Source organism: Netta rufina (assembly GCF_964035555.1).
Source record: "Netta rufina genome assembly, chromosome: 2".
Classification (NCBI taxonomy): Eukaryota; Metazoa; Chordata; class Aves; order Anseriformes; family Anatidae; genus Netta; species Netta rufina.
In genome coordinates, this window is record NC_140124.1 from 11,357,517 (window position 1) to 11,377,277 (window position 19,761).

General features: G+C 40.6%; 1 protein-coding gene across 1 annotated transcript in view; it reads left to right on the forward strand.

Moving 5' to 3' along the window:
• Positions 1-3,210: 3,210 nt before the first annotated feature.
• Positions 3,211-19,761, forward strand: part of WDR37 (WD repeat domain 37) — a 40,339-nt gene continuing 23,788 nt past the window's right edge. Inside the window, exons 1-5 of the mRNA XM_084282317.1 lie at positions 3,211-3,265; positions 11,339-11,516; positions 15,385-15,481; positions 18,067-18,162; positions 18,330-18,394. Of these exons, the coding sequence (XP_084138443.1) occupies positions 11,379-11,516; positions 15,385-15,481; positions 18,067-18,162; positions 18,330-18,394 (396 nt within the window). The 5' untranslated portion in view covers positions 3,211-3,265; positions 11,339-11,378. The remainder of the gene's footprint in view (positions 3,266-11,338; positions 11,517-15,384; positions 15,482-18,066; positions 18,163-18,329; positions 18,395-19,761) is intronic.

The window sequence follows — 19,761 nt, forward strand, 5'->3', positions numbered from 1 at the left end:
CAAATACACCAAACTGGAGCAAAACATTGTAATTATCCAGGAAGTTAAACGAGTAGGCAGTAAACGGCAGGATAAATAAATGCAGAGTTCCATGGGATTTGACCTCAGAAGACACAGACTTGCGGAGTAAGCCTCTCCTCAGTTCTCAACTTGCCAAAGGAAACAAGTTTTTATTTTTCTCCACCCTTCACATCCAATCTGCCTTTGTTTAAGCTTCCTTTTCACTTGTTTTAAAGCTTAAGTCTTCCAGTTCGCCCTTCTTAGCTGTAGACCGAGCTGCTGATCTCCCTGCAGCATCCTTGTCAGAAGTCAGCTTCTGCCTTGGAGTCATAGCTCTTCAGAAAATACCTGTCTGAAGGCTACACTAACGTGCAGAGCTAACACCAGCCTGGAATTTATCTGTATTGGCAGGTAATAACTCCCTGTCCTAAACACTCTGCTGTTTGATTTCTTAAAAGACCAGCTGCAGGAAAGTGGATTGGTTTTAGCTTGCTTCAGAGAAGACAGATGGCTTCGTAGTAAAAATGTAATACATGTATGTTAAATATATAAGATGCTGTATTTGCAGTTTGCTATCTCGAGTGTGATGGGAAGACTTGTGATGGAAAATTGCATGTACGGCATAAGGTGATGATGAGTAATATAGGAAACAGCTCTTATAGCCAGGAATTATTAAGAGGTTTCTTATAAGAAGGACAAAATAACCCTGGAGTGCTTTTATCCCCTAGATCTGGTTTTCTTTTCTTTTCTTTTCTTTATTTATTTGTGTTCTTTCTTTTTTTTTTTTTTTTTTTTTTTTTTTTTTTTTTTTGTACTGGGCAGGAAGTTCTGCCTTTTCCTGCTACATTTTCAGGCTTGGAAAATTTTTATGTAGAGGATTCAATTATTATTTTGTTCCATTGCTGATTTCCTAAGCCTCGTATCTCAAGTCCAGTTATGGGTGCAGAAGTACAGCGGCAGACAGTCTGGAAGGTGGTGTCAAGGACAACCCAATGTGTGCCACTACTTTTACTGTAGCACTTAAAACAAACAAAAGAAAAACAAACAAACAAACACCTAGCTGTTGGTAAGACTCATGCTAACTAATCCTGTCCCATGTTTCCCTAGGCTCCTGTACTGGTACCTGTGCAAATGTCTTTTTTAAAACAAGTAATTTGTGAAAAGCAGTTTGTTCTGTATGTGTTTGTTAAATGGTGCCTTGCTGCCCTTGTCATGCAGCAGCAAAACAAAACCAGGCCCAGGGCTAGGGTGACAACAGTGCTGCTTATCACGCAGTTCTTGTGAGAAGGCAACTGCATCCATACCAGCCCTGTTGATTTTAGGGTTAGTCCCCCCGTGTCAGGGAAGAAGTTGCTGAAAGCCCTGTCTTTCCCTATTGCAGTATTTTGCATTGCTTCATCAGTAAAAAAAAAAAAAAAAAAAAGTGTTATCTTTATTGCCCCCTGCTGTTAGAGAGTGAGCTGTTCCAGGGAAGACAGTTGCCAAGCATTTTTTTTTCAGGGAAATCTCAAATGTGGATTCTCATTTGCTTTCTGGACATTTTTTCCATTGCATTACATTAACAATTACATTAGGATGAAGTCACTTCGGTAGGAATAATGAGGCTTAAATAAATTTTTGCTTAGGGACTAAATAGTGGTGACTCCAGTGGTGCCTTAGATAACACGGCTGAGATAACTGCACCCGCAGTAACTATAAGGAGAATTCAAAGCATCAAACGGTGCCATTTGCTTGGTTGTGCTCAAGCTTCTTCTCAGGTGATGCTGTTCTACCCCTTCTCCATCTTCTTTTGCCCATGCTGTCTGCCCCTTTTCCTCTCTTTAATGCCACTCAGCCACTCTTTTTGCTCCCTTCCTTTTGGGGGCGTTGAAAAAGGGAATGGGTGAAAGCTATGGGAAGTTCTCAACTAGTTAGGCTGGTTATCTTCTGCAATAACCTCCAGTGAAGAAAAAGATGCTAGTAAATAGGTGAACCACACTATTTTTTTCTGTTAGTACAGTTGCAATTAAGACGTAAGACGTGGCTGCACAAAAGGAGGTAGAAAGGAAAAAAAGACAAAAGAAGTCAGAAGGCACAGTTGTAGCTGGGAAGCACATGAAAAGAAAATGTGATAACATTTGTAGCCCTCACAACGAGGCCCATATTCTTCTGGCCTCTTTACAGACCTCTTCAGAGGCGGCTAGATAATCTGAAGAAAGAGAGCAAGTAATTAGGCAAAGGCCTCTTCTGACTTTCATAATCTGCTACAATGAATTTTACACTGGGGCTTCTTCTGAGCGTTAATCAGCAGAGGAATTAATCCCATTTCAATTACGCGTTGTAAGCCTCAAAGCGAGCAGCCTGCGTGCAGACCTTGGCGGCTGCCTTTGATTTTCTCTTTCTGTCACGGTGTCGGCGGTCCCGCTTGGCTGAGCACCAAGGCTCGGCGTTGCTCTGCCTTTCCTTATCGAAAAGTAGGGAATGCTGCTGGTGGTTTTGTGAAGTTTCATCTCCCTCCTCAGCCAGCTGTGGGGCTGAAGTAAGGAAAAGCAGGCTGGGTTGTTAAATGCCAACATAAAGTGAGGGTGAGGGGGACGGTGAAGGGAATGCTTAGGGGAACACTTGGGGAGATGCTGAGGGGGATGTTTAGAGGGACACTTGGGATGCTGAGGGTGACATTTAGGGGGACACTTGGGGAACAGTTGGGACACTGAGGGGGATGCTTATGGGGACACTTAGGGGGATGCTGAGGGGAACACTTGGGATGCTGGAGACCATTTAGGGTGACACTTGGCGAGACTCTTGGGGGACAGTTGTGACGCTGAGGGGGATACTTGAGATGCTGAGGGGGACATTTAGGGGGACACTTTGGGGGACGCTGAGGAGGATGCTTAGGCAGACACTTGCGGTGCCTCCCCGCCTTACTCCCCACACAGCTGCCTCCCTGCTGGGGGCTCCCCAAGCCCCTCAGCAACTCCGCGGCGCGTTTCGCCCATGGCGGCGGGGCAGGGACCCCCTCAGCGCCGCGCTCCCTCCCCGCTCCGGCCCGTCCCGGCCCCGTCTCCATGGCGGCGGAGCGGGGGCCGCGCTGCGCTTCCGCCCGCCGCCGGATGTCACCGCCGGGGCTGCTCCACACCGAGGCGGGTCGCTGCCGGGCTGCTGGCCGCCCCTCCCGCCTTCCTCCTCCTCCTCTTCCTCCTCCTCCTCCTCCTCCTCCTCCTCCTTCAGCTACCGCTGCCGCTGCTGCTGCCACCCCCCCCCGCCGCCGCCCGCCCGGTGCTGACAGGTGAGTGCGGGGCCTCTCCCCTCAGCGCGCCTCCGCCATCTTCCCGCCCACCCGCCCGCCGCCGGCAGCGGCTGCCCTGAGGGGACGGGACCGGGAGGGACCTGTGGGGACAGGGGGGAACCGGGGAGGAACGGGGGGACCCGGGCTGTGGGCTCCCAGCGCCTCAGGGCCCGCTGAGGGAAGGGGGCTCCCGCCGGCAGCGCTTGGCGCATCCCTCCCTAAAAGCCAAAATCGCCCAAAGCGAGCCTGCACGCTCTCGTATGCCTGCTATCCTATATATATATATATATATATATATATTTAATTTTATTCTTGATAGGGCGTAGGGATGGTCCAGTGCTGCAGGCGGTGGGAGTGGGAGCGCTTCCTCAGGGGGCTGCTGGCGAACTTTGTTTACCTCCTGCTGTGTGTGCTGAGGACAAGCCCAGCGCTGTGGCTCACGGTTTGCTTCAGAGCCTCTCATCACGCAAAAATGGGGTTAAAATCCCAAAAGGCCCCGTTTTACACCCCCTGCAGCGGGGCACAGCTGGGCAAGCCAGGGAAACGCTGGCTGGGGAGGCATCGGGTAGACCTGGCCTCCGGCAGTGGGAGAATGTTGCAGAACTAGGCAAAATGTGTGAAATTCAGGCCTGTGAAGGTGCACTTGCAGTTTGTCGTTATCCGTCCCGGAGCTAAAAACTGTGGAAACAGATTTTGGGGAGGAATTAATATGCTTCATGTGTTGAAAGGTGGAGTAGATTTGTTTCCAGTTGTAGGAAATGAAATAGATGGTGCGTATGTGGAGGTGAGGAAAACTTTTTCAAGCTAAGCCCTGAGATGTTGTTCAAGGATGTCTTGTGAAAAGAGGGAAACTTCTATGTGTGTTGTTATTACTTGCTGTCCCTTCCAGCTTGTGGAAGTTTGTTTTGTTACAGCGCTTCCAAGCACGCTGCCTATAACAGCAATTCATGGAGGATTTACCTAAAGAACTGGTGGAACAGCCTTTTTGAGGTGATTCAGTGTCACTGAGTGCGCCTTGGAATTATACAAATCTCTATTGTTCAGCCGCTGGGTTTGAAACATCACTATCCTTCTGCCTAAATCAAGTTCTGAGACTGTTTTCCAAGCAGGCCTGCTGTTGGCATTTTTTCTAACATCAGATTTTAAAAAGAGATCTGGCAACCTCAAGAATCCTGTGGTGCATTTTCTTATGGGTAGTTTATATTAGATAAGATCTTCTGTGCATGTGTCAGCCCAACCCTGTCTTTCGGTAGTAACTTTAAATGTAGCTTTATGCATTGTGTACTTGGGCAGGTTTTTTAAGAAGAGCATGCACAAAGTATTAGAATTTAAGGCAAAGGCCAGTGTAAATTATTTTAATGCCGCTTGTTTATGTGTATACTTGTCCCTAAACTAGGTTTATTATGTTGAATTTAAAGGTAACTCTGAAATGAGACTTTATCTCTCTAATGTAGACATGCTTGTACATCATGTTTCTTTTAAATTTAGGACATGTTTAATGGATGCAGTGCCTCAGGTATGGACTGAAGTGCTTGGGAGCTTTGGTATAGTCTTGTGAGTGGGATGAAAACGTGTTAAAAGAGGAGTTTACTGTTACACGATCCAGGAATTGCAAACCAGAATTACCACGTGTCACATAGCGAGAAGAGAAGTAACGTTGTATTTTATATGTTTGAGATGAGGTAGGGGTTATGCTGTGCAATTTGTTGGTCTTGGAGCTAAGGCTTGTAGCCTGTGAGGTGGAGGCTGTGTGTGGGGCTTGTTCCAGATGCCAACACTTCAAACCCCTGCAGGGTGAGTTTGCCAGTGCTCTGCATGTGAGCAGTGAGGAACCAGGGCCGTCTCCTCAAGCCAGAGGAGTTTCTTGTTTTCTCCTCATTGATTAACCCCTGCTGACTATTTTGAGACCTGGTGTTTCAAAGTGGTGGGACTGGGTACTCGCAGGGCTGTTAGGTGTGCTGATGAAAGATTTGGTAGCTCTCCCTGCTCGGTAATAGGAGGAAATGCTTCAGGAGTGTGCTGTCTGAGGGTTACTCGGTGCTTCAGAAAGGCTTGCTAGGTGTGTTACAGTTAGAGTCCAAGTTGCTTGCTTCTGCTGACATCTCATCAGTAAAAACCTCTGATTTATTAGCAACTAATATATTCCCAAATGAAAGGCAGTGATACTTGAGGTCGCTTTGCTCGCAGAGAAATGCGATGGCAATTTATCTAGTACTTGGTAATAAGCACCTATGTATTGTTTGGAGAATTGCAGAGCAAGAATCTGACCTCTTAATTAGATGCAGCGCTTCCTTAAACAAATACTTGGCTAAACCACCTTTGTGCTCCAGCTTCCTTGGGATTCCTCACCCTCAGGTCTTGTATTTGCATACCCGAGCACACATCTAGACTGCTTCCAAGCTATTAGGGATTTGCTGATACAGGAAGGAGAGCTAAAGGCTTTGTGAAATGGCTAAGGAAATAAAGTATGTTTGAAGGCTGCTCTTTGGGATTTAACCAGCGGAACGTAATTTAGCAGGTCTTGATGCTCTTTATTGAGCTCTTCAAGAAAAGTCAGCTAATCAATACTTATTAATAAAATAAGCACAGTGTATGTACTGCAGAGGTAAGTAACTAGTGTTAAATGTAAGCTTATATTGTGCACTGTGCTGCTTAAACTAGTAGAAACAGTGAACCCATTCTTCTATATTCTAAATAAAAAGTAATCTACTTTTATTGATTATTGTTTAATGTCAACTAAAATAAGTATGTATGGCTCAGGGTATAATTTTTTGCTTTAGTAGACAGCAGCCTAGGTCTGTGTTGCGTTTTGATGGGATCACAACATTTGCTGACAAAGTTGAATTAACAAGATCAAAGCTTGCTAGCAGCAAAACTGGCCTGCTTCACTCTTCAGTGTTGGTATTAGAAACTTGCTTGGGGTAGGTTCCTGCTAGTGCATTGAAGTTTTTATCATCGCTTCCCAGCTGTATAACATACTTAAAATTCATCGATGCAGTTCCTTTACCATGCTTACTGTCAAAGGGAGGTTGTCTCCTTTTCACTGGGGGCTGCTCTCCCCTCTTACGTTTCAAGTAACATCCAGTTTTGTTTGAGAGCGTGCTGTTCTAAATTTAGGGGAAAAAGATCATGTTGTAACGCTCGAGTGGGTTTTGTTAGGTTTGAGCACGCTTATCAAGAGGTTCTAGCATCATCTAGGATGATCCGGAAGGGTTTTGTTTCCTAAATATTTATCTTTAGAAAAACATTGAGTCTTGCAAAGAAGTCTGTTCAGTGTGATCCTTCTCAGGTGTGCTCTGTTCCTGGCATTTGCAATGAATTAACTACACTTGAATGTATAGCATCCTCGAAACTAATTGTTCAGTGAAAACTTCAAAACGCTTTTAAATTTGATTCCTTTGCATATTAATAAAGGTTGTAGTGGTGTAGGTTGATTTTTAAATTCCCTTAACTCATGAGTAATGCTGTCAAACTCAGTTACATGTGATTAAGAACTTCATAGCTGCAGTCATTCTTCTCTCTTTCCTGTTTCCTTCCCCATTTATGAAGATGTGTTATTTGCATCTTTGTACCTTAAGGTTTTATTGTTGCACAGGACAATAATTGCTGTTGCAATAAGCCTTTGCTTCTTGTATAGTATATGCCAAAATAGTGTTCTCAAAATATATTTGAAACAGAGGGACCTGAAACTGTTTAAGAGATTTAAGAGCACACGCAAACCCAGTAAAATTGTTTTGTTTTGTTTCTGACGATCCTTTAAATAGTAAGTGTTAGCATTGCTAAACTTTAAACAAAATGGAGCAGGGAGATCTTGGGTAAGAGATGTTGCTGAAATTTCCTGATGCTTTCCCTTTCCAGCCTTGCGTGTTGTCTTGAATGAACAAAAAAGGAAATGCAGTACTGTAGCCATTCTGTCTGCGCTCTGACACTTCTTAAAACAGATTTTCTCCTTGGCTTCAGCAGTACGCATACCCCAGGAATTCTTTCCTTTCAGCAGCCTGCTGCTCTTGTTCCATGCTCGAGAGCAGAAGCATGCAAGGGGAATCAGTTGATGGCTGCAGTGAATTAATTCTTTAAGTCGAGTAAGATCTGTGTGTGCAGGTCTGTTCAGTGCCCTTTGTTGTAGCTGAATAAAGCAGTAACTGGTTTGCTGTTAACTCTGATGAAATATTTCCTGTGACTGAATACATGGTAACATCTGTTACAGAAAGGTAGGTGGCAGAACTTTAATTTAACACGCTATAAAATATGATAGGAGTTTAATTAAACAGCATAATTGAAATGCCAGAGTAGCTTTGCGTTCAGAAAGTGGTAATCACCTATGGTCTAGACTGTTTTCTAGGACACGTTTTTTTTCCCCTACTTCTGCTGACTGACTTTGTTGGAAATTCATTTGATAGCACTCCTGAGGCTCTGACAGATCGCTGTGCGAAGAGCCCTGTGCAAGCAGCCTTTTCCCAAACAATTGTGCAGGAATGTTCCATGTGTCCCACAAGCTCGCTTTGTAATAATACAGTGCTGGTTTAGTGGTGTGCCTTTATTGAATGTAGTTTAGTAATACAGCTGTCTTCCCCTTTTTCTGTTGTTTTTTCCCTTGGGAAGTACTTTTGTTCAGTTTGTGTACTCTATGCTAATTTTTAGCTGTTGTGAATTCAGCCTCATTTGGTTCAGGAAACCAGTCCCATGCCTCTTGGTGACTTTCCGTTCCTACTGGTAGTCTTGCTAAGCAAGGGGAAATGAATGTGTCTTCTCACAACCCATTTATAGCATTCCAAAGCTCTGATTAACTACGTCTGACTAACAGTATATAATGGGTCATTTTGATGCCTTTTTTCTTACTCTGTTTGACTCAGATTTGGTGCTTAGCCCTAACTTGTATCGATATATCCCCTTTCCCCCTTTCCTGTAGTCTTCTGTGTTCTAACCACAAACGTTTCAGAAATGTGAAAAACTTTGGTTTGCATACTACTGACTGTGTCACTAATCAATATTTAATATGGTTTTCATAGGATATGTAACATGACACTGATATTCTGGACAGGTAATTTTCACTGCTTGAAAACCTTACGTAATGAGGGGAATCAGGTAACTGCTAGAAATGAGCACCTTATTTATTTATATTTTAGTATCGTATTGCCAAGGATCTGTTCTACGAAATCTGCTCTTGGAAAATCCCTAGCTTCTCACTGTTGCGTCCAAACACTTCTGAAATTGTCAAAGAGAAGTCAATATTTAAAGGGACACTGTCATTCCTTTTTCTATATGAATTTACGTCTTGCTTTTATAAGCTCTTAATGACTGCTCCCTTCCTGGAAGTTTGAGGCTGTTGGGTGGAATTCTGACTAATATTCCAGAAAGTTGAGCTGGTCCCCTTCGGTTTCTCCTTCCTGCCCTCTGTATACACGTGCCTGCTTGTTGCCTCTCCGGCTGCAGCTTTGCTCTGGCGGTGTCCTGGTGCTGGGCCTGGGGAGGAGCGTGCATGCTTTGCTGGCTCCAGAGCAGTGCATGAGCGACGTGGTCCTGCTGGTGCATGAGGAGAGTGCGGCTCCTGGCAGTGACACTGGCTGCAGGTGAAGTGCATACAGTTTAGAAGTGTCTCTCACCTTTCTGTTTGCTTAGCAGTGTTGAAAATAGCATCTCTCGTGCAGTTACTGGGAGCGTTTCACTGTGTAAAAGTACAATCTTGCCTGACTGTGTCCCTTTAAATTCTACGTGGTGGGATGTGCTGGTGTAGAGCTGCCGAATCTGTACATCCTGGAGCAGCGCAGAAAAGAGTGTAGCTTGGTGACGTCTCCTAAAATGAAGGAGCTTGGCAGCGGAGGGCAGGTGGGAGCTAACACAGTTAAAACAAGGAGTAAGTAAACGAGCCTGGTAAGGAATAAATATAAATGATGTTAACATCTCTGTGGGTACCTACAGCTTAGCAGCTGATGTCTGGCAGGATCTAGAAATCAGATTTCTTTTCACAGAGTTGAAGTGAAACAGTGTAAACTGATTTATATGATTATATGCAACTGTGTGCGTGTGTAGGTATAAAACTGTTCAATGCATCTATGTGTGTGCACAGTTTGTTTTACTGGGCCTCAGAAATTAATCACGAACACCACAGAAACTGCTAAACTGGAAACAACCAAAAGAGTGGCTCCCAGGTGAGATAAGAAAGAGGAGAATCTCCAACAGTGCTTGGTGCCTAATTGTAGTATGGAAAGAAACACAAATGTGAGGAGCACTGAAAGCCTATTCCTGATCATTTACCATATGTTCAAGAACAGGAAAATACTCAGTGAAGCCTAGAAAATTGGCAATAACTTGATTATGGGGTTGACTTTTTTTGTAATTTCACCCCTGTCTTTGTAATGATAGAGGAATCCAGCCACAGGGGAAAAAAGAAACCTAGTGAAATACGAAACTACCCGATGGTAGCTCTTCCTCTTCTTTCTCCTTTGGTTTGTGAATATAGGTAATTAGTTACTACTGCTTAATCACACATGAAGAGCTCCAGTGGGATTAGGTGCATGGGGGGACTGTGCAGAGTCCAGTGGAAATGAATGAAATCATTTCAGCGAAGGACAAGCTGCCAGGGCTGCAACCTGAATTTTGTTTTAGATCCACTTGGGGATTGGTGTCAGGTTACTGGAGCTCAGGTGTTCCAGCAACTAATTGAAATACCAATTATATTTTTAGAAGGTCTGAGGATTATGGGCATCAAAACCTTAATTACATCTAGGCTCCTTTATACCACAAAATGAAGATACAAAAAAAAAAAGTACAAAAAACAAGGCAAATTTGAAGCTGTTTTTATTCACGGTATACTGTGTTTTTAGTAAGCTCTGCTTTTCCTTGGCTATATGATATGTTAAAAAGTTGGAAAAACCATGTCAGAAACACCAAAGTGGTTAATGCCTCATCTTGTTCGTAGCTATGGTGCTCATTCCTAGCTTGAGATCTAGTGTGTTGGCGGATCTTAAATTGGAAGTGGCCCTGGGTTTGCTTTAAATTTTTCTTTGATCATCTTGTCTGAAAGGAAGCTCAGTTGCCTTGTTAGCTTTGCCAACTCTGCTCTCCTATTTCTCTGCAGACTGTTGCAGCTATTTTAAGTTGTAATTGTTGTTTCAGAAATCTTTTATGCTGGAGAATGAATTTTTATTTTCAGAATAATAAATCCTGAAATTTTCAAAATGTTTAACAGCTGGTGCCCCATGAAGCTAAAATAATTGGTGTTGAATATCAGGTTTAATAATAAAAAGAAATCCAGAAATTAAATGTTTGTTTAAAAATAATAACAAATTGATGGTAAAGAACATATTCTCCATGTATTTATGCAGAAATCAAATATGATTTGATTTTTCTTACACAGGGGAAAGCAGTAGATCATGCATGGTAATGCTCTTTGGTGATACTGTCAGGTTCTTTTAAGGATATCAGAACGCATAATTGCCTTTAAAAAGTTGACAAAGTTTGAAAATTAACAGCAACAACTTGGTAAGTCAGGCTCGGTTTCAGTGGTCACATTAAGGCAAGTGCACTTTTACTGTCCAACAAAGTGAAACCATGAGCTGTCAAAAAACAGTGGAAAGTAGTTTTCAGAATGCTATTAAAATTAAATTCTGCTATATGTGAACAAGCACATGTATTGACATTCATATGCTAGTGCTTGAAGATGCATTACACAATTTGAACCTGACAGTGTCCTTAAATTATCATGTCTGTTTGCTTTCATTTTCCAGCTGGGTTTTAATTTCTGCATGCATTTCAGTGAACTATAGTATGCATAATAATTGTTTTCTGGAAGCATTTTGGGGCTATTGCTGCTGGTATTCACCAAAATGAGCAAGGTAGTGGAATTTGTTTTCCTTTTGTGGAGGTTGGTAAGCTAATGAAACAGTAACGTGAAAATGATTCCATTATTTGCATTTATGCATATGATTTTGAACTTATGAGTAATAGGATCTCTCTATTTTAATGACACCCCAAAGAACTCCAAAATTTAGCAGAATTTTATTTTGAGGAAATAACCAAAAACCTCCAATTAATTTGGGAAAGCAAATTGTGACATTTAACGCTTGTCCTTAGTTTATCATAGGAGCCTCTGTGAAGCTGTTTTTTTGAAGTAATGCCAATAGAAAGTGGAAGTTGTGCATCTGCTCGCCAAGCAAAGCAGAAACGTAAATCGCACAGCCTTTCCATCCGAAGAACCAACAGTTCCGAGCAAGAACGGGCTGGGCTGCAGAGAGACATGCTGGAAGGGCAGGTAAGGTAACACGCTACTGCTCGGGTAACTTCCTTAGCTTTTTTTTTGTTTTTAATGAAGTATTTCCTACGTGAAGAAGCTAAGTAAACTTAAATGATGAAATACACCCAGTGAAGTTGGAGAAACAGCAGACATGTTTGCTTTCAAGTGCTGACTGTCTTTGAAGACCATTGACGCAGATGTTGAGCGTTTCAGGTTGTTTTCAGACCTGGGAAGCTTTTCGTTAGCTTTTACGTATTCTTACACGAATGATGAAACCGTTAACAAATACAGGGGAAAAGCCTGTTTGGATTGCTGCACCTCCCCCTGCCATCTCCATGTACCTTTAAGGTGAAGACTGGTTCTTGATTTCATAAGTTTGAAATTGGAACAGAAGTAATTTAGGAGTATGATAAACTGAAATACTTGTTTATTACAGTTCTGATAGGGAAGGTATTAGTGAGAACACTCTTCTGCATTCCTTTCTGTAAAATAAATAAATATTGCCCACTTGACAGGCTTGAGCTAACTTAGATTTTTGTTTGTGGTGTGTTTTTTTGTTTTTTTTTGAACTTGGCTCAGATACACGTGGGATTTTCTGTGCAGTTAATTTAAGGGAAAGGACAACAACCACAAACTTCTGTAGCTTTTTAAATCGTGTCACTCTGTACAGTGCATGCAGTTTGGAGCCACTTGGAAGGCTTCACCTTAAACATTGAAATTAACTGTAGGCAGGACCCCTTTAGGAAGTGCTTGTAGCAGTGCTGGCAAAGATAAGCAAGTAGCAGTTTGAAAACTATCTGCTTTCAAGTTGAATATGCAATATTAGCATGGGCCTGGCAAAGATGATGCAAAACTTGATGTTTATCAGAGAGTTGGTTTGAAATTGTAACGGCGTTTAGCTATGGGAAACCTCACTTTCTCTTCTGGTCTGCAGATACTCTGAAGTGAACAGCTTGTGTTTGTTCTGGTGTGACAGGCTTTTGTGCTGAATCTATTTATTCAATTAATTACACTGTTAGTTTTCTGAGAACTGACAGAGCTGAAGTTGTTGCTGCTTGTCATCTGGAAGTTGGATGGCAATACTTCCTCAGACAGAAAAGTGCTCGTGCGTTTGGGCTGTTACAGCCTGACTTCAGGAGGGAAGGGCAGCTGGGAGGTCATGCTGTCACTTCTGTGCAGTAAAACAAACAAACAAACAAAAAAACACATTAACTTATTTTAGTATTTCCTATCAGACTCCACAGGTGTATTGCGCTGTAGTATGTAGATCTTTTAAATGTTTTGTGTGTCATCTTAGTGAATTCTGTTGACCTTTAACCTTGAACAGCCAGTGGCCAGCTCTAATGCACAGAGAGCATAGAGCAACTTCATAGAGGAGCTGCAAACCGCATGAAATCCAGATAATGCTGTCTGCTTATCGGCAAAAATACTTTTTGCATGGTATTTTAATAAGCTAATTGAAGCAATGCCAACTTACAAGTTAGTCTAGGAAGTGGATGGGTTTTACTGTGTTGGTTACTTTAGGACAGGTTTAGATTATTCTAATGCTATCCATCTCTGAGAAGTAGAATAATAACTTCCCCTACTTTTCCTTCCCTGTCTCTACAGTTTTAGAAGGCTAGCTTAGTATCTTTTATAACCTTGCTGCTTGGAATTAGTGGGTATTTGAATCAGAAATAATTGTTTGAATTTCAGTATTTCTTTTGGTAGTGTTTAATTTGTGTAGTATTCTTGTTTAGTCAATTTTATCCCGGGCTGGTTTTAATCTGGATCTGTTTGATACTCTGGTTCTCTGTGAATGTGTGAAGAGAAGTACCCTGTCTTGGGGGGGAGGCAGATGACGATGGAGAACGGAGTAACTGGGGAGGCATGAGGAGCGTAGGACTGCTTCTTTCAGCACTGTGCCTGCTTCTCCCCGTTGAAAGTAGCCATGAAACAGGTGTAAGACAGAGCTGTGCACAAAGCGGGTGTGCTCTGTGTTGTGGCTGGCGGTGGTTTCTCTTGCTCTTCTCTTTAAGCTGGATATCCAGAGACAACCTATTAGCTAATACAAAATGAGGATCATGAGAGGCTTTTCTGCTTCTCTGTAGTCAGTCATGCTGAATGTATGAACCAGAACGTTAGGCTAAATTCTGGTCGCTTAGATGCTGACTTGATCAAAGATGCATGCTGCCCTCTAATGGCTAGTGTGCAAACGCTTGTTCATATTTCAGTCAGTGTATATGGAAACTATTTCTTTTGGTTTGGGTTTGCTGGAACACGTAAGAACAAAACAAGCTATAATCATTCTGTAACTTGCATTGAAATAATGAAGTTCACTATAATTTGGGTGGTTTTCTGTATTAATGTTCCACTCAGTAATGGTTTTCCTGTACTTCCAAGACCTCAAGTAGTGGTGGTTTGTGCTGTGGCAGGAGCTGACTCAATTTCTTTTTTTTTTGTTCAGAGCTGATGGTTTCAAGACTTTGAAGGTATATACTTGTACTTTTTTCTTTTTTAAGTTGCTGATAGGCACATTCCCTGTATTTGCTAGATGAACTCCAAGATGACAGGCTAGATATGCTACAAAGGAATAGTTGAGCTTTTTCAGTGTTAGGGTAGGGCTCACTAAGTGGAAATTTCCAAATAACTGGCTAAGTAGGTAAATGATAACTGCAGTAAGCCCATATTGTGGTCTATCAGCAGCAGAAGAAAAGAACAGTTTTAGCATAATTTATTTGCATGGTGTACAAGAACAGCTCGTCCTTCAATCCATATTTGTAGATTAAGCCAGCTAGTGGATTAATTTACTACAGTTACCATCTTTATGACAATATTTTTCCCTTCTAATGTACCTCTTTTTAGTAGCATACCGTGCTTTAAATTTTATAACATGTTTGTTAGTACTGGGTCGCAAGTTTATCAGTGTGCTGCAGCCTTCTCCTGTACTCGCTGTCTTCTCAAAGCTCTTCAGTAACTGATAGAGTGGGGACCTTGAATCCCAACAGAAATCAGTGCTCAGCTGTTGGTGGTACGGTATGGGTTTCTTCAGTGACAGTGTGGTATTCCAGAGGCAGATTAATAAAATTTAAGTAGTTTGCCTTCAGAAACTTGTGTTGAACTGCATACTGAAGCTGGGCCCTTTAAATCCCGCATTAGTGGTTTTATCACACGTTTTTATGCCTCAGAACTGTGGTGTTGATTATGCTGAAAAAAATTCAGCCTTTCTCTGCAAATTTATCTCAAAGCATTTTCTGCAACAGGGAGGTTCTTGAATAATATGGAGGAGGGATGGGTTAGAGATTGCTGTTTATTTCACACTTAGTTATGGCTAGTGACAAAAATAGGTGACTGTTGAAAAGCTTAGTTTGTCCGTAGGTTTAGTAGTAGATATCATCACAAAGCACTTTTTTCAGGTAATGCATAGTCAACTTGTAAGTTACTTTGTCAACCAGAAATATTTTTCTTCTTGAACTAGAAGCATCTTGACTTTATAATACATTTTTTCACCTTCTTTTTTCCTTTGTTATATTTTTCTCTAATAAAAATAATAAAAAAAAATGGTCACTTGAATTCTGTCCCTTGAAAGAGAAAGCATATGTAAAATGAATTATTTGCATAGAAATGTCCCCAAAACTTTTTGTTTTGTGTTCGGTGCTAGAAGAAGCTTTAATTTCCCTCTTTGCTGAGAGGTAGGAAACTTCTAAAATTGGCATAAGATTGAAAGGCAAATGCAGCTCAGAGTAAACTTTTCTATGTATGCATATATATATAAATATATAAATATATATATATATATATAAAAAAAATATATATATATATATAAAAATATATATATAGTATCTATGTCTATACATAGATAGTAATATCTAAATAAAACTATAAAACCCAGTATTTTGCCTTCTAGGATTCTAAGCTACCATCTTCTGTTCGGAACACACTCCTTGAACTTTTTGGACAAATCGAGCGGGAGTTTGAGAACCTGTATATTGAAAATTTGGAATGTGAGTATATCTTTCTTTCAGCAACTTAAGAACTGTTTGGACTTAGGAATTGGAAGAGTTTACACTGGATACTGTAATTTAATGTATTTTTTGGTGAGGAATTCAAGAACTGTTTTGTAGTGAACTTGTAGTGAAAGATGGAGTTTGTCCCCTTTCAGAAAAAATAACTTTCTTAGCTCTTTGACGCAAGTAGTGAGAACTAATGTGTGATATCCTCCTTGGCAGAGAAAGGGAAGTGGCTGTCTCCTTGTTGCTGCACGTTTGGTTTTATACCATTTTAATCTGGCAGTAACTGTGCAGCCATTGATGTTTGAGACTGTGACTGCAATATATATTTACAGGCTTCATTTTAATGATGTAATTTTAGTCAGAAATTGTCTTAAAACAAAACACACCACAACAGTATAAAATGTAGTGTTTCTGGATCATACTACCTCACGCATTGCATAACCAGCACCTGCAGCTGCTCATGAATTTTGAAGTTGAGCACTCAGTTAAAAATCCCAGGTGTTATCTGGAAAAAATGTTCTACGTGTAATGACTGGATTGTGATATAAATGATCTAAAGTGATGTAAGAGGACCCAGTAACACAAGCAACCATATTGTGAAGCCCCTGCTAAATTTTTCTTATTGGGTTCTGGAAGCTGCATTGCATGGCTTGGCTTCTGAATTGTGGAATCTGTCTGTCTTGGCTCCAAGTCAAACTTTTTTCCAAAGCTAATCTGTTATCACAGTTAAAGCAAACACTCATGTTACAAAAACACTCTTGCATGCTTTTGGAAAATGTGCTGCTTTTTTCTTATTTTAAAAACTGGAGACAGTGTTGGTTAAAGGCCGTCAGAAACACTGCACGCTTCTTGCAGTAGTGACAATTTGCACACCTCAGTTTTCAGCCTCCTGCTGTGAAGCTGGCTGGAAGCAAGAAAAGTATTTTATGACCCCCTTCTCCTTCCAAATTTTTCAGAAATTCACAAATGGCTGTCAGAAAACAAGTGGTAAATTTGGTTGTACCCTCCAGAGCATGGTTATTTTCCTTCCATCCTATTTCTGTTACTTCTGCATCCTTCTTCACCTGGTAGTTATATTTTGCTCCTGGCATTTGTGATCTCTTTCTGCCTCCCTGACAACTTCCGAATTTTTCTCTTTTGATGCCGAGTGTGTTACTGTGGCTCATGATCTAACTCCTGTGTTAGTGTTGCAATTATTTTATGTGGAGAATCTCACTCAGTTTTTCTTTCCTGGCTTTTCATATATTCACTTTTCCTTGTTGCAGCTAATTTCTAGTTTCTTCCTTTTCTGATTCCTTCCATGTTGCAGTCTTGATTTTTTTATATTTTTTTTCCCAGCCATTTCTTTTAGTCTGCCTGGCTTGTCTGTTTCAGTCATTTGTTACTACAAGCTTGTCTCTCTGTTTACTTCTCTTTCATTCTGTGTTTAGTAAGTTTAGGTGCATGTGACCTGGAACACAGGAAAAAGAACCTTGCTTTGCTCGTTTCAGGCACTTGGATTTGATACACAGTTGCAAACTGACTCCTAGTGCTTGTGACTGAGACTTCTCTGAATTTCTTAGGAATGTCAGAAAACACTCTCCTGGTGGATTATTCTCCCAGATCTGAAAGCTTTATTCCAAAGTCTGGGGATGAGTGATTATTTATTTATTTATTTTAAAAATAGTAGTCCTAAGAATTTGTGGAAGAGACAGACCTAGATTTAAGAACAGTTAAAAACTGCTTGGCTAAAGCCTCTCAACCAAGTTTCACCTAAGGAAGATGCTTGAAGAATATCAGCCCAGATTTTGAGGAAAAAACTCTAAGCCATCTTCATCTTTATAAAATGAAGCTGGGGAACTTTAAAACCAACCCAGCAACTGGAAATCACTTCCAAGTACCTGAGCTGTTTTAGCTATGCCATCACTCTGGTGTTCAAATGGCATTAGCAAGAGTCATAAATAATTGACAGATTATTCTTGCATACATGCTCTGTGTAACATGCACAAACATTTTGATTGTACTTGATGTTTTGAAAATGCTTAAGTGCAAATTTATGTGTCATTCTTCACTCTGAAATACAACAAAAGTGTTGTAAAATGCATGTTTGCTCTACTTTTTTTTTTTTTTTTCCCCTGAAACTAGCAGTAGACAAGCATTTGGGGGAAAATACTATTTCATGATGAGTAAAATCTTTGCCAAGAAATGACGTATTAATTGTGTGGCTAAAATATTTCTGATGATGTAAGTTTTCTGCCTTCTGTTGGATTTAAGTCAGTAAAGGTGGGTCATTTATTTCACAGAAGTTGCTTTGTTAATCTTTAGTCACGTTTCATAGTAAAAGCAACAGTAATTAGAAGCCAGTAATACTTTCCTTGGAATCTGGGTCAAGGTTGATCTCTGGAACATTCAGCATGAGTCTTGGTTTATGTCTTGGTGAGAACTGCTTCTATAAAATCACAGTTAATCTATTTTCCTGTCCTTAGTGCAAAATACATTGTGCATATGTTACATAACAATTCTTAAATAGTATGTTAATGACATTGTTAATTATAGTTATATTTTTTTGTATTAATATGAATTTTTGCTCTCATCAGTACGTAGAGAGATAGATACACTTAACGAGCGTTTAGCAGCCGAAGGACAGACAATTGATGGAGCTGAACTGAGCAAAGGACAACTGAAAACAAAAGGTAAGAGATCCACAAAGATTTCTGTATAGTCTTTTTCAATGTACTTTTTTCGTATGTGGCTGGCCTAAACTTAGAATTTATTAAAAGGAATTAATGCCAGATACCTATTACAAATAAGCTAATGCTGTATTTGAAATATCTTCCTTTAAATTTATTTGTCTCAACAGCCAGTCATAGTACCAGTCAGCTTTCTCAGAAATTAAAGACAACTTACAAGGCATCTACTAGCAAGGTATGAGACCAATTAAACCTCTACTCATCACTGTGTACTCATGAGACTAACATGGCTGTCCTGAAGTTGTAAATCGTGGTTTCTTTAAGCTGAGTAGTACTGTGCTTTATGTGAACCTGCCTAATGAGGAACAGTGTCTTTATCTTGGATTCATCAATTACTCATTGCTTCAACCACGCTACCACCACCTTTTTACACTAACTCTTCACATTTTTAAAGAGTGAATGTTGGAGGGGAGAGAATGTGCATGTGTGTGTATGTTTGTGTGAGACGGCTCTCTTGTAAAGATAGCTAAAGGTTTGATGAAGGAAACAGAAATTAAATGACTGTGTTTTTCTGAGCAGTTGAAATTGGAACCTAAGATATCAATAGGCATTGTAGTGTAGGTTTAGATTTTTTTTAAAAACTGTGAATTCCTTTTCTTTATGTCACAAGCCTTGCAAATTAGTAGCTAGCTATCTTTTTGTCAGGTCTCTTAGCACAATTACCCTGTCTGATGTTTTTCTTTTTGTACAGCTACATTTGTTCAGTACTTTTGTTTTTCTCTTTCGCATTTTTCAGTTTTCCCTGCTGCTCTTTCTGCCCTGTCTCAGGGTAATTTTGTGATATGCTAAGAGTAAATAAAATATGAAGTCTCAGAGGAAAAAACAGTGAGAGCTGGTTGTGAACCTAATTATGAGAAGCTCTGCAGAGACTGTTGTTGCAGGCAATAGAATGACTGCAGGTGTCTTGGAAGTACAATCTATTAAGTAGTTTGAAAGTGAGATGATAAGAATAGTGTGGTGAAATACATCTGAGTTCATATTTTATTTGGTCTCCCCCTTTTTCCTGTTGTTTCTCAAACTTTCTTTTTTATTCTTGTCAATATGGTGAACAGAGATACTTTTTTTTTTTTTTCTTTTAATAGCTAATGACTCATAAATCCTTTAGTGAGGCCACTTATATAGGGACAACATAGTATTAATAGTACAATACCATGGAGTTATCAATTAATACTTTCTGCTTTATTTTTTTAATCTTTTCACCTGCTGTTAAATGCTTGCCTTCTTTTACTTGCTAGCAATGTAGTGCTCATATTATTTCCTGGGCAAGACAGGTGAACCTAATAACTTCAGTGCAGGAAACTGGGAGAATCCTGAGTACCTGCTTTGTTTCCCAGTGTTCTGATATGCATGCGCATTGAAGTAGTCCTGAGTAGTGTAACAAGAAGAATTTAATTTACAGTGAGCATCGTATTGATTGTATCAGTTGGTAACTAACACGTCTGAACGTGGTGGAGTATTTCTTTCTGCAACTTTAAATCAGAATTTACTGGGATGTAAAGAGGAGAGGTGAGAACATTCAAGTTGGCAAAACTCTTATCGGAG